Source organism: Pezoporus flaviventris, unplaced genomic scaffold, assembly GCF_033815535.1.
Source record: "Pezoporus flaviventris isolate CSIRO_AGI_PZ_B2104156 unplaced genomic scaffold, CSIRO_AGI_Pfla_v1 ptg000001l, whole genome shotgun sequence".
NCBI lineage: Eukaryota > Metazoa > Chordata > Aves > Psittaciformes > Psittacidae > Pezoporus > Pezoporus flaviventris.
The window spans coordinates 42,398,080-42,413,046 of record NW_026892549.1 but is presented as its reverse complement, the minus strand read 5'-3'; the positions used below and the strand labels follow the sequence as shown (position 1 = coordinate 42,413,046).

Sequence of the window (14,967 nt, the reverse complement as noted above, 5' to 3'; positions counted from 1 at the left end):
AATTGGAATTCTTTAGTAGCTAGTTGCTTTGCCAGTGGCTTTGCCATACAAACAAGGGGAAGAACTGAATGTGTATTAAATAACCAAAGTAATCTCAGTTCTGTAGGGACCTGACTCTGCAAAAAAACAGAAGCAGGTAGAGAGCTGGGTATGTGTGGTAATCTACTGAGAACTGTCCAAGCAGCTCTGCTGGCAGGATCACATACTTCTCTAATGCTTTTTTTTAGGTCTCGGTACTGGAATCAATCTTCAATAGAAAAATTCAAGTGCACTATGTATGCTGCATATGAATAGAAAGAAACACAGTGTATATGCATGAAATCTAACCTATCATCAGTGCCTGGATGTATAATACGTGCATAAATGGAAGACTAGATCATACTATATGGAATGCAGTTTTTACCTAATAAAATTACTTTGTTTCTTTTTATTAAAATCTGCCCTACTGTTTAATGTTTCAGAGATTTTCAAATAGAAAGTGCCAAGCCTTCTCCCACATATATTAACTGAGGCTTAGCAACACATAAGAGACTTGGTTCTTAATCAAAAAATATAGAATCACTTTACAAAAAACTGTAAAATATAATTTTGCACAAAAGCTATTTTGGCAACACAAATAGTAGTTGTTAGCTACAACACATGGGAGCCTCTTCCATACTCTCAAATATAAATTTAGGTAAGAAAAGTGGATGGGGACAAATCAGAGCCAGTAAGCAGTATGTGCGGCAGAAAACAGTTGCATTTTTATAGTACTATCCAGCTTCCAGAGAGAAGCCAGAGTCCTTCCCATGAAATCTTCCTGTGCTTTTAACACTGTTGCAAAACTTCAGGGAATTCTAATGGTATAAACAGTTACGGGGAAACTCAACATCAGTCATTTCGAATATAATTTTCTGACCAGCAATTCATACGCGTTTTTCAAAACTGCCTCAAATTCAAGCAGTTTGCAGTTTCTTTTCAGTCTGAGTATACAGTCAGCTTCCCAAAGCTAAAGCATATACAGTAGATCTCATACCTCTGAAATACAGTTAGATGTTTGGTTGTTTTTTGATTTTAAATAATGCAGGTTCTCCAATATTTATATCAGGATAAAATTCTAGTGCTTTAAAAATCTGCCCTTCATACAAGCCTAAGCATACATATTTTAAAATTACTTACTGTACATCTTCATATTTTGTTTAAGGCATGAACAATGGCATATGAATGGGAACAGCTTCCGGAAAAGCATATCTTTTTGACAAAGGCCAGTCCAACCACATCATACCAAAGGACTAACCTGAAGCCAGAAATGACAATGCTGTGACCCAAGAGTTTTTAACAAAAATAGTTGAAATAAAATGGAATTTTTTTTCTCTTTTTCTTCTTTTTTTTTTTTTATTTAAATTACATTGCTCTTAATGTCTGTTTAAAGCACCGGTTGCAGTTCTGCATTTACCACCTCTTCCAAGTGACTTTGGATAACTCATCTGCTTCTTTTGTTCTGAATTTTCAATGTATGAAACTTTAAAAGGTTTCTGTTTCTTTTTTTTATTATTTTTTCCCTTTTTTTCTTTGTTTTTTTTTTTTTTTTTTAATGGCTGCTGCAAAATTAAAAAGATCCAGAAGTGGTCAGGGGCCTGGTCTAATGCACTTTCAGAAGTCCATTATAAAGATGAATATAAATGTGAATGATAGGTTTTTCCGCAGACCCACAAACCACACTTAGCTATTAGAAACATATTGTGCATAGTTATTTTTTTCTTCAGAGTGATATGTTTACTAGATCTACATTCTCAGTTTACCAGAGTATGGGAATTTCTACTTTGCTAAAGCCAGGATCCTTTCGCAGTTCCCAGTAGGTATCATTGGTAACCCAGGCTTCTCTTTGATTAGCATCAATAACTTTTCTGTAGAAAGATAAAAAAAAGAAGAAACAGTTCTGACCAGAGAGCTCTGCTTTATGCAATATGAAATCAAATTCCATACCCCTCTGACCTAACCCAATACTAAATGTGATTTCATATTTGTAAAAGACATGAGAACATTCAGGGATTTAAAAATAAAAATCAACCTCTCTACCTGTGTCAAAAGTGGAACGTTTAGAAGACAGCCAAAATTGCATGTATGCTGCCTGATCGGTGTGAGCTGGTCTTAGAACCACATAAGACCTCTTTGGCCATTACAGATTCTGACTATGTGCACAGAATCAAGCAAGAGTTTAAACTTGCAGAATGCAAGACTTTTACCTTTTATGCTATTTGCCTCCTCTGTATTTTGTTCATCTTCTACTACAAAACTGCATCGAGCATGTCCAATCTTTTCCCTTTTGATTACTCATGCTAAACATCAGACAATTTGGTATTAACTATCCCTTGATTCAGAAAAATGCTTAATTGAAAACAAAAACCAAGCCACCACCACCCCTCACTCAAAAATAAATACACTGTAATTTACGTATACATGCACATACATTTATATATGCATTTCACAGATGTATAAATATATGTATGATGTTGTTTTACAGGTCACTATTTCTTACTTTGTTTATGCAAAGACTTAAACCAGTAACATAGTTGAATCTTAGATCCTAATATTGTACTTCTGTTCCACTTCAAAGTTCAAAAAACATTGGCCAAAGGGTGCAGTAGGCTTGCATAGTTGTTACACCTTGTGAGAAAATAATCTTTCTATTATGAAGCTTTAAAATATGTAAAAACTGTTTCAAGTAGAACTCATCTATCTGATATTTTTTCTTAAAATTGCCATTTTCCAGGCTTTCACAATTAACAGACCACACTGGTGGTAATTCTTGCAGTACTTTGTACAGCCATACTATAGAAAACAGAGACTTTCTCCTGAAATTAATAGACTCACTTAAAAAATTTGGGTCTATATTCAATGTTGTTTTCCTCCATGTATCGCCTCCGACCTCTCTGGAGTTCCTCTATTCTTTGTTTCTCAGATGCTGCTGCTTCTATATTTCCTTCCTCCAGAAGCCTGCATGGATAATAACAGGTATTGCAGCAATTATACAGTGTCTAGAAAAAGGGATTTTCTAGCAACAATCATCATAAAAGACAAGTGGAAGCCACACCTGTTGTCTGTCTTGTACCCACTTTCAGATGTAGTCATAATCTCATAAAATAAGCATAACCGAGATGTGACTCCCCAGTTACATGTACCTGATCTATAGCCTAAGGTATACACTTTAGCAATTTCAGCATACACAAACATTGAGGTATTATGAACTGAGAATGAGGAAATTAACATTGCTTCCATTCATTGCAGGAGGACATGACATTTCAGAGCCTGTCTTTGCCATTTGTTATGAGGAATCCTACCTCTGCCCAAAGACTGCTGTACAGCACTACTGTACCAACAGGATGCTTTCTACTTTTCCTCAACTAGGTAAAGCAGAAATTTGATTCCAATACTGAATACCTTCTCTGCTAGCAGAATTCTCCAAATCTTAGTTCAGACTCTAGTAAAGACATAGATAAAATTCAGTACTCGGCCAAACCCAGCATTAAAACCACCAAATATTATATGTATAAACGAGCATTCTTACCTTTGATCTGGCCTGAATCGTGCATCTGTCACAGGAAGAAGATCTTTCAGTAAAGGATCTAATTCATTGAGCTCAATAGCAAATCTCGTGAAGCCATAATAACGTTCATAATTAGTTGGCATGGAGCCTGCGTGAATAAGTATGAGAAAGAAAAAAGTTTTTGAAACTATTATTCTAAATATGCAAGAGATTCATTTTTTTATTAAATTATAAAAGCAAAAATATGAATATATTTTACTCTCACATACAATTTAAAAGCATAAAAAGCTATTCACTAGGTAGAAAGAAAGTCACTAAATATTAATTTCAAGTGCTTTTTCTGCAGAGGTTGTAATTACATGCTCACATTCAAAAATTTTATGATCTTTCTTCCTTTTAAAATAAAAAAAAAATACTGGTTTTAAGATTTTCAACTTAAACATAGTTTCCTGTTCCCTAGAAAGTGGGCTTATCAAATGTCTGTATAAAAGCTAACCTTAACTGATCTTAGGGTTAATTTTGAACATAAGGCTCACTCACAGACTGCTTCAGCACTGTCCAAAACCTTCAGCACAAACAGCAGTCAGAGTAGACATTGCAGAGAGTAGGGTGAAAAGTAGGGTTCAAAATACTATCAATACAGAGTAAGGTTCAAAATTACATAATGACAATTCCTGGATAATCCTTAATGTATGAAAAATATCATAGGTGCAAAGGATGACTAATTCAACCTCAGGGCCTCTAAGCACACAGTAAGGTAGTTGAAACCAGCTCCTGAAATCACAAACTCACCATCTCTGAAAATCTTATTCTTTAGGCTAATAAAGCATAAAGATAACAAACTTAATAAACTGGCATCTCTTATTTGTTGCACCCAAATAAGCTACACTGATATCTGTGAGAAGGCAGGCAGGCCAAACATACAGCTCTTTTCTTAATTTTATTCTTATGTTGACCCCAAGACCCCCAAATATTTGACCAGGAGTCAGACTGAGTTGACGAAGATTATGCCCTATAAGAACATTTAATTTTACCATTACCCTTAATTCATGTAAATTGTCATTGCTATGGTTTAAGCCCAGCCAGTAATTCAGAATTGCACAGCTGCTCGCTCACTCCCCACCTTTCCCCCCCTGCTCCAGGCAGGTTGGAAAGGAGAATCGAAAGAATGTAAACCACATGGGTTGAGATAAGAACAGTCCAATAACTAAAGCATAATATAAAGCTACTACTAATAATAATAATTATAAAGGAAGTAACAAGGGGAGAGAATATAAAACTAAAAAGGGAAAGGAAAAAAACCCAAAACTAATAAACACAAGTGATACACAATACAATTGCTCACCACCTGCCAACCAATACCCTGCCTGACTCAAGCAGCAATCTGAGCCTTCGGGGTGACTCCTCTCAGTTTATATACTAGGCAGGATGTTCTGTGGTATGGCATACCCCTTTGGCTACTTTGGGTCAGGTGTCCTGTCTCTGCTTCCTCCCAGTTTCTTGTGCCCCTTCTCACTGGCTGAGCAAGAGAGGCTGCAAAGTCCTTGATCAGAGTAAGCATTACTTAGCAACAACTAGAACATTGGTGTGTTACTAACATTGTTCCCAAACTAAACCCAAAACACAGCACTGCACCAGCTATTAGGAAGGAGGAAAATAACTGTCACAGCTGAACCCAGGACACTTACTTATTTGTCTAGCCAGAAATTTAATTTCCCCAGTAGTATTTTGTGTATTTAAATGATGGCTAAACAAGCTTTACACAGTTTAGAGTTACACTACAGTGCCTGCCAGAGTTTATTACAAGGTTATTACCTGGCCTCCATATGCATTTGGCTGAAGGTGCAACCCCACAATAAAGGCCTTCATGCCACTTTCCAAAAAGGCGATGAACCACCTTCCCCTCTTGATCTATCACAACACCCTGGACCTCATTTACATTTGAATTCCAGTAGTTCACCTGCAAATTTAAGAATAAATCACTAGTTAACACTGGTTTTTGCATTACCCATTGTACCAGTACAGATACTGCACAAATCTTAATTGTGTGGCACTTACTGTACTGGAACAGCTCACCTGGAAGCAAGAATATCAGAACTCAAAATTCAGATAATCTGAATATGAACTGATCTAGTGTATGGGAAACCCTGAATAATTTGAAATATGGCTTTCATATAACTTGGGGACTATACTGTTGTTCATCAACCCAAATCAAATCCCATGCAATTCAGCAAAAATGACACTTTGAAAGTGCAAGATCACAGCCAGCTAACACTCTTCTTTCTATACAGAGAAATACTGAATATACCTGTACATGTAAAGGAATCTTTTGATTGATGCTGCATACTGCTGGGTGAAGCAGGGAACATGTTCAGCTGGTATTATTTGTTCTTTGTTGCCTTCTGTTTCTCTTTTCTTAAGACATACTTACTCCTTCCACCTTCACCTACTGAGCCAGCTGCCCATTCTCAGAATATCCATCAAGACTTGAATTTCAGATTTACAGTAATGCACAGTAACTGCAATGGTATTGATGTATTTCATTGCAATATGAAGACAAACTTATTTTTAGAGAAAATACTTGATAGTGACATAGCTATATAGCGGTCTGGTTTTATATATGGTCCTTGCCCGGTTCTTAAAATATTGTGAACCAAAGCAGCATTATTTAATGTAAAGAGATAAAATATTGACTTCCAAATTCTAGTAAAGGCAGAAGTAAAACGGCACAGAAGTCTACAGTGACACTGCATTTCATTGCAGTAACAGAAAAGAAACTTTGACATTCGATTTTTAATGTAAAACCAACAACAGTATAGCACACAGCTATACAGCAATGCAACACTCACATCAAATGGTATCAAATGTTCAACGGAATAGAGTTAGGCTACTTGACATAACACTCCCATTTGCAATTTACATATTTACAAATGTTGATAAAACAAAATGTGGAATGTGAATTTCAGGAATACTGAAGAAACAACTTGATAAATGCTTGAACTATGTAGTTTTATGAATATATGATATGTATTAGAATACATATGTTACCTTGACAAACGTAAGTTTACAAATACAAATGCTGCTTTTTGTGTTTCTGATAGTTATCTCTCCATAGTGTTCTATCCACCTCCTTCCACTAAGAATATTATGTATGCAAGTAGTGACTTTGTTCCAGACATAGTAGTCTCCATACCTAAGAACAGATAAACAAGTAGTTGATAACATACATTAATCGTAATTATTATGGACACACAAGAAAAGTAAAACATAACTCCATTATCATAAATACAAAACCATGTTCCTCAAAGACTTTTGAAACAAGAGCTTACTTTAATAAAGCACTGGTTCTCAGTACATTACTAATCCTCCTTAGAGAATGTCACTTAAGCTATAGAGCAGAGAACTGAAGAATGCTGCTATGAGCCACAAATCAAGACATTATGAACCACTGAACCCCTGCATGGAATATTCACTGTGCTCAGAGCATTAAGTGCTTTGGCCATAATTCCTTCAGGGGCAGGACAGTGCTCAAAGGTCAACATAAGGCTGAATTGAAGCTATTAAGCACACAATGCAATTAAATTACAAGTAGAACAAAATAATATGGAAAGGAGATAACAGAAAGGAAGAAGGAAGCCGGAGCTCACTAGAACATCATTTCTTTCCTTATGTAACAACTACAGAGTCAGAGCATCTCTCTTGTCAAACACAGGAATAAACTGAGAGAATTTGCTAAGTACATCCTCCTTCAGAGCTGAGGGGCAAGCATGAAGACAGAAGACAAAGATGCTCCTGAGTGCATTTACTTCAATTTCATGAAATCAATAAAGAGGCAAAGTGGAGTGATTCCATACTGGTAGAAGCAGAAAGAAAGGCTGGCTGCTACATACAGGAGCAGGAATACTACTGCAAAAACAGCAGACATGTTCAAAATATCCTCTCCTTGCATATACTCAGGATTTACAACTTGCAACTAGTCTTACTGGTGGTGAAACAACTCTAACTACTCTGTCAACATCTGAAGAATCTGTTTGGGCTTACCTGCATTTTGAAAACTGGCCTTACATTGTTACTACTGGTTGTTCTGAGTGAACATTTCTCAGTATTGAGAGCAGCAGCAGTTGCTGACATCCTACATTGCAGCCTTGTTCGGAACGGTTGTATCATTACCGTACTTGTAAAACTTGGGTTCTCTCTCCTAAAACATTTCCATCCCCTTTCTGTTGCATTTGAGAGAGTTTGTATATTTTTCCTCAAAAAAATCAAATGGATCTTTAAGCTCAAAAACACTTGTGTATCCCCATCTGTACACTAAGGAGAAATCTGAGCTAGCCAGTGACTTTCACCAGTACAATTCACTGATGTCTGCGTACACTTCCCCCAGTCCATTCACAAGGCAGCAAAGATTGAAATCAAAAGGAAACAGGACAGTAGCTTACTTTGGAAGAGTCACATTCAAGGTTCCAACTGGCAGAATCTCCATTGATTTCCCCCAGAATTTGTTTTTCCATCTGATATCTGAATGTAATTTACAAATGTGAAAGAAAGATTTACAAAAACTGAAAAGATCAAACCCTCCCCGTTGCAGTGATCTGCACAAGTGGCACATGAGATACCTGTGCTAGACCACCCAGTTTAAAACATGACAGTATGAGATTGCCACAAAAACACAGAAGGAACAACAACAAAAAAAAAAAAAAAAGTAGAAAATGACATTAGGTCAGAACAACTAAAAAGAAGTTTGATTTTCTTCTAGAAGTCATGCCTGTGTTACACAACTGTCAACTCTCTCATGAAAATATTCTATTCAAATTAAAGACATATGCCAGTAGATACAAAGAAAGAAATAGCTGCTTGTTCAACTGTGTAAAAGGAACTGCTTGTGTTTGTAAGAAATAATAATTTTGTTGGTAAGAAGCTTTTAAATGGAGAAGTATAAACAGATTGCAAGTGACAAGGGAAGTTGTAGCACGTCTGCTCACTCTTAAAAATAAGAATTTGAAGTGAAATAATTCAGAGCACCAGTTTGCAAAATGTTACTACAAAAATAAGTATAGAAATTTTGAGTAAGTTCCAAATGCAAAACTCAGCTTTTACAGACAAAGTTTTTATTTGCTAATAAAAAAGGAGTTTATGCTTTTGAATTAAAAAGTATACCTTGCCAAAACACAAAGTTCTTCGATTCACAGTGACAGGCTGAAATGGGAGGATGGTGGCTAACCTGGAAAACAGTTAGGTTGAGTTAATAAAAAATAATTTTCATTTTTAAGACAATGCAATTGAACTGTAATATGACAATACTAAACATCCCACACCATTTCTTAGCATATGTTGCTATGAAAATAGATGCAACTTCAGTTTGTACTTAAAACACTATGAACTTAAAACACTTCCTTGTGATTCCTACAGAAAATTATACTGCCTAGTATTTAAAGAATTTCTATCATAATAAACTTTCTTTGCTACCAAGAAAGCAAACCATTCTAATTGGACAGAAAAAAAATGAAAGTTACTATATGAAAAAAAGAAGAAAGAAAAAAAAAAGAACCAAAATCTAAATCTAAACAGGTCTATCTAAAACCAAGCTTTACCTGCTCTGAGAAAAATCGAAATCCTTTGTCTTCTCTAATACATTCGTAAGTTTCACCAAGCACTGGGTTAAATGGCTTGCTTCCTGCTCTGAAGTATGTAGAGGCATAGCCTGATGCTGCAAAAGCAGCTATGAGAACCTGTGAAAATACGGAAAAGAAGGTGAAAACAGACAGAGATTCTTGTGTCTGTGCCATCACTATGTGGAATCACACAACTCACTCCACTCAGAGTGAAATCTGGATTAATGAAGCATGCCTGAGAGTAAAGCCATACATCCCGGCCAGAACTAGTATAAACTGCATTTCTTTTGTTGATATAATTTGCTTTTTCTTCATGGCCTCAGTCAGCCTCTTTCAACAGTCCCTTAAAATAACAATCTGCACAAGATACTGTTTTTCTGCCTTTGATCAGGTTTATGGACAATGACCTAAACTACAAACCCAGCTCTAGTCTATGCTCCCCATGAGTAAGGACTATATAATGACTTCTAATGACAAGATCACATACCATTCTCCTATGGGAACTATTTTATGTAGTGCCAAACATAAATAGTTCTCACTTAGAATGCCCTTAATGCAGAGTTATCTCAGATGGGCGGCCTCATCAGCCCCCTTTGTCTACATGTAAAACCAAAATTTAGTAATCTCTAAACCAGGTCCAGCTGGGAGTAATAAGTTAAGTGACATGCCACTGTAATTTAGATTACAGCTCCCTTTAGCAGAGTTTTTAAAAAATTATCACAATAGGCATTCACAAGTCTCAACAAAACTTCAGAAAAGCAATATAGGAATAAAAATCACTCAGCTATGGATAATCTGCTAACAGCTGGGTGAAACTTAACCAAGTCCCCCTCTCCTCATGTTACCAAGGACGTAACACTCATGTGAGTTTTTACATGCTTTGCTTTCTTCCCACTGTATAATGGGTGTTCCATTTTCTATTCATTTCATATTATTCATAAATATCAACAGAATTAACACTCTTTTCTTCAACAGTAAAACTTTCATTCATCCAGCCTTTTTTTCATGAATTTAACTATAAGAGACAACAGAGAAATGAGGGGTTTTACTATCCTTAGGATATGTAGAGCAATGAGAAGAAAAAAGTTTCCACTGCTTTTGTATGCTTCTTTAAGATAGCTAAGTCTGGATTTTTCAGAGAACAGTGAAGAAGCAGGTACATATTCACAGCATTGCTACCAAGCTTTGGATATTCAGCACTTCTGCCTGATAAAAATTTCTGTGCAATTCGCATTTTTAAGGTGCTTGTTACAAGTTTGGCTTGTATCCCAGGTGTTGCACTAAAGATGTGCAGCAGAGAAGTGGACTTAAGGCCCTTTCCAACCCTAACTATTCTATGATTCTATGAATCTACATTTCCAAGGAAGATTTAAGTTGCACCGTATTTTTTCCTTCCTGAACTCTCCTGACTTCTTCAACAGTCACCTTCCAAGCTGTTCAACAGAGGCAGAGTCCTACAAGCAGTCTGCTTTATTCATTATAACTCTGCCCAGTCCTTACAGGATCTTCCTTTTGTGAGGGACATAAGAAATCTTATAGGAAAACAGCATGTGATGATAATAATTCAACCCCCTATCATAAGACTGATCTCCAACTTCTCCAGTGGCAAGGAAAAAATACCAGTGTTTAGGACCCCACACTCTCTTGCAGGCCACATATAGTTCATGGACCTGAGTGTGTGATGAGATGACAGCCAAAGGCAACCTCTCTTCTCCCAGTTATCTACAATGCTACCAACCCATACTAGAGGACAATAGTTCAGCACCAACACTACCAAACTTGCCCTAACAGCCTTTTCCTTGTTTCTTCTGAGCAAAAGGAGAAATGACAGATCGAAACACCCTGAGAGCTGAACATAAGATGTGGACTGTCAGTTAAAAAACCAAGACATACTTACAGGGGAGCTGAAGTCAGGCTGCCGAGGTAAACTTTGTTTTGGTGTTTTGAAACTTCTCTATTAGAAATTGCCTATGATGACATCTTATTGATAATAAGATTGACCATTGATCATAAGCCAGCCACAGACTCGATTAGCTCTTGGAGGCTGTTGGACTTGATCACTGAAAGCCAGGAAAGGATGCTGCAGGGTTAAAAACTGCCAGTGTCTACATACACAATTCCAGAGAGTGAGATCAGTTTTCATATCAATGAGTCACAATTGCAGGACTTGGTCTGAAGACAAGAAAAGTCCCTCTGCCTTACTCGGATCAAACCTACTACCTGCAATTGTTCACAACATTTGCCTGACCCAACACGGAAAAGCAAGAGAGGTCCCTGCACAGACCTCCACTCAACAGCTCCCATTTTAATACAGACATAAGAAGCGACAAACTAAATTTATTACCATGCGTTCATAAGGATCATCTGTTTCAGCAGCCTTGTCCAAAAGTTCGCTGTATTCCAGCTCTTCACAAAGATGTTGCAAGGTATTCAGAGGTTCATTTAGCTCAACAGGCATAGATACTTTGGAAAGATCTTTGCCAATGTTATTTCTCAAAATATTCCACAGATTGATGTTACTGGTGTCAGGGCTGGGAGCTGGGAGACAAGTTCTCCGCCCGTTCCTGAATGCACCTCCTGTCAACTCACCATTAAGAACTGGGAAGGGAAAAAAACTATTATCACACTATATTAAAAAGCATCAGATAAAGAAAAACAAACTTAGCCACTGAACCTAATCACTGCCAGAACAAGCATGCCCAGCTTCACTGATTTCAGCTATGTTGGTCTTGCTACTGACATGCAGTAAATCTGGTATATGAACATAACCAACATAATTCCCAAAGGTTAAAACATAACATATACTTTGCCGAGAAATGTTGTCTGCAACACTGGTGTTGTCCTCAGATATATTATCACTCACATCACTGATATAAGATTCATCATCAGAAGCCTACAACATAAGGAAAACATCAATTCAGACAAATACATATAAAATACAGTGACAAAGTAGGCAAAAATAATTAACTGAAACACAAATATTCAAAGAAATCATCTCTACCCAATTAGAGCTTTTTACGAAATCAACTGGGAGTTTCAATTGGCCCATACTGACAATGTGCTAAAAGCATCAAAACAAATGCTATGCTCTCGCTGTTTCTGAATTCCTTACTATGAAGCTAAATACAGACACTAACTTTACAAAACAGTGACTTCAAACAAGATCAGAGAGGAACAAAAGATTGAAAATGCAATGTGTTAGGGATGGGAAGTGGAGTCAGATTTGTGCTCTTTATAAAGAGTCTAACAACAAAACACAGCTTGTGTTTAAGCAAAAAATATATATAAACATTGACCCATCATTTTAAGAACTACATCAATGTTATGACTATTTTTAAGATTCTTTCTTCTTTTTCCAAAAAATATTACTTTCAAAATATTTTACGGTATTTACTCATCACAGAGTATTTATTATAAGGCCTATACCATTTGGGAGTGATTTTGTAAAGTTTCCATTTTATTTATACTACACAGGCACACCAATTTTCCATGCTGATATAAACAATCCAGACTATTGAGATAAAAGGTACTTGACAGAAATATTGCTGCCAGAAGCAGTAAGATAAGGAAACATTCCATTCTCTAGATGAACAATTCCACTCATGGTTGTACCAACTCGTGGCAGGTGAGCAATCCTTGTCAACGAGAAAATATTGTGGCACATTCTTACTTACTTTTAAGGAAGAGTCGTGGCAGACCACAGCACTACTGTGGCTTTATAAAAGGTATTTTCAAAAACTAAATACATTTTTTATATTGAAGAATTTATTCAGGCTATCACAGGAAAGCTGTGGACAGCAACACGATTCAGGAGCCTGAACTGCATCTGACTGCTTCAACTTTGAGCATGAGTGAGCGAATTTTTCAGGCTTTTGCCTATTTGTCTGACTACAGAGAATAACTTTATATGTCTACTAGAAGACCTTTTTTTAAAAAATATTTTAAAATCTAAATTAGTTGACTCCGTAGTCAGATATAATTGCTCCTGTTTATGTCATCCTTATCTGAAATTGGCATAGTCTAGCAAGGGCATGTACCGAACATAAGCTATTGGTACAAGCAGCTTTCAACTCAGTTTTACACTTCAGGGAACTTCTGCACCCCATCACAAAGGAGTCTCAAGTTCATTTATCTACACCTTACATACCTTTTTATTCTAAGGTCCATTATTAAAGAGAAAAGAAAAATCATTCATGAGTTGTAGCAATACCTAAATCTGTCCAACAGCAAAACTGCAGCATGCTGCCATAGCCTACCTCGTTTTCTGATGAGCTGGCAGATAAAAGCACTTCCTGTGCATCAAAGAACTCTGAAACAGATTCAGACATAGAGAGCCTGCTCTCATTAGAAACTTGCTGAGACAGTGGCAAACTGACATGAATTTGTTCACCTGTCTGTAAATAAAGCATAGAAAAATAAAAGTATTATTTCTAAAATAAAAGAAATATACAAAGATGGGGTAAATAATCTGAGCAATTTTTCTATGCCAAATATAAGCATGGATAGTAAAGAGAGAACTTTGGCAGGGCTTTGTGTGTACCTAACAGATGAGACTTTGACAATTACAAAATAAACTGCACTTTGAGCATCAAGATACATCTTTTAATTTGAGGCCTGCTCAGCATCAACTCCTAAGTTGTAGCAGTATGAATAATCACAGATCTAGTTCTGCATCCATAGACTAGTTCAACCATGAAATTCAGATGAAAAGACACCTGGTTGTAATAAACTACATCTCTCAGAGCTAGCTTTGATACAACCAAAACTCAAATATAAAGCTTTATAGGTCAGGGAGTTACTTGCAAAATAAATGCACTTGTGAACCAGTTTAGTAACAAATGCTTGAAATGTTTGAATATTCAGGAGAATTACTATAATATTTATTTATGTGCTTTTATTCCATGTTTGTACTCCAAATCTCATTTGAATTATGCCAGTAATGGGGATTCAATGCTACTAAAGGGAATGAAATCTTTATGGTTTTAAATTATGGTTTATTATAAAGAGAATTTAACAGCAACATAAGGGTTCAAAATTGTGTCGTGTATACCAATTGAGGGCAAGATAATTTAAATAGTGGAACATATCTTCCTTTCCATGCTATTGATGGGAGGGACACCCGGTTTCAATGACATCCTTGTCTCTAAATTGGAGAGACATCAATTTGATGGATGGACCACTTGGTGGATAAAGAACTGGCTGGATGGCCGCATGCAAAGAGTTGTGGTCAATGGCTCAATGTCCGGCTAGAGACCAGTAACGAGTGGCGTCCCTCAGGGATCGGTGTTGGGACTGGTCTTTCAACATCTTCTTCGCTGACATGGACAGTGGGATTGAGTGCACCCTCAGCAAGTTTGCCAATGACACCAAGCTGTGTGGTTTGGTTGATACACTGGAGGGAAGGAATGCCATCCAGAGGGACCTTGACACGCTTGTGAGGTGGGCTGATGCCAACCTCATGAAGTTTAACCATGCAAGTGCAAGGTCCTACACCTGGGTCAGAGCAATCCCAGGCACAGCTACAGGTTGGGCAAAGAAGAGATTCAGAGCAGCCCTGCGGAGAAGGACTTGGGGGTGCTGGTTGATGAGAAAATGAACATGAGCCGGCTTCAGTGTGCGCTTGCAGCCCAGAAAGCCAACCGTATCCTGGGCTGCATCAAAAGGAGCGTGACCAGCAGGTCAAAGGAGGTGATCCTGCCCCTCTACTCTGCTCTCATGAGACCTCACCTGGAGTATTGTGTGAAGTTCTGGTGTCCTCAACATAAAAAGGACCTGGAACTGTTGGAACAAGTCCAGAGGAGGGCCACAAGGATATTAGGGGACTGGAGA

At 37.1% G+C, this 14,967-nt stretch overlaps 1 protein-coding gene across 6 annotated transcripts in view; it reads right to left on the bottom strand.

Annotated features, from left to right (window-relative positions):
* Nucleotides 1-1,343: 1,343 nt before the first annotated feature.
* OSBPL6 (oxysterol binding protein like 6) overlaps nucleotides 1,344-14,967 on the bottom strand; it is a 97,091-nt gene continuing 83,467 nt past the window's right edge. For all 6 annotated transcript variants that reach the window (XM_061454439.1, XM_061454470.1, XM_061454450.1 and 3 more), the window contains 11 exons: nucleotides 13,395-13,532; nucleotides 11,944-12,031; nucleotides 11,483-11,736; nucleotides 9,118-9,255; nucleotides 8,684-8,747; nucleotides 7,966-8,044; nucleotides 6,575-6,719; nucleotides 5,342-5,486; nucleotides 3,548-3,674; nucleotides 2,854-2,976; nucleotides 1,344-1,886 (listed from right to left, as the gene is read on the bottom strand). In XM_061454439.1, coding sequence (XP_061310423.1) covers nucleotides 1,778-1,886; nucleotides 2,854-2,976; nucleotides 3,548-3,674; nucleotides 5,342-5,486; nucleotides 6,575-6,719; nucleotides 7,966-8,044; nucleotides 8,684-8,747; nucleotides 9,118-9,255; nucleotides 11,483-11,736; nucleotides 11,944-12,031; nucleotides 13,395-13,532 — 1,410 coding nt within the window. In that variant the 3' untranslated portion in view covers nucleotides 1,344-1,777. The remainder of the gene's footprint in view (nucleotides 1,887-2,853; nucleotides 2,977-3,547; nucleotides 3,675-5,341; nucleotides 5,487-6,574; nucleotides 6,720-7,965; nucleotides 8,045-8,683; nucleotides 8,748-9,117; nucleotides 9,256-11,482; nucleotides 11,737-11,943; nucleotides 12,032-13,394; nucleotides 13,533-14,967) is intronic.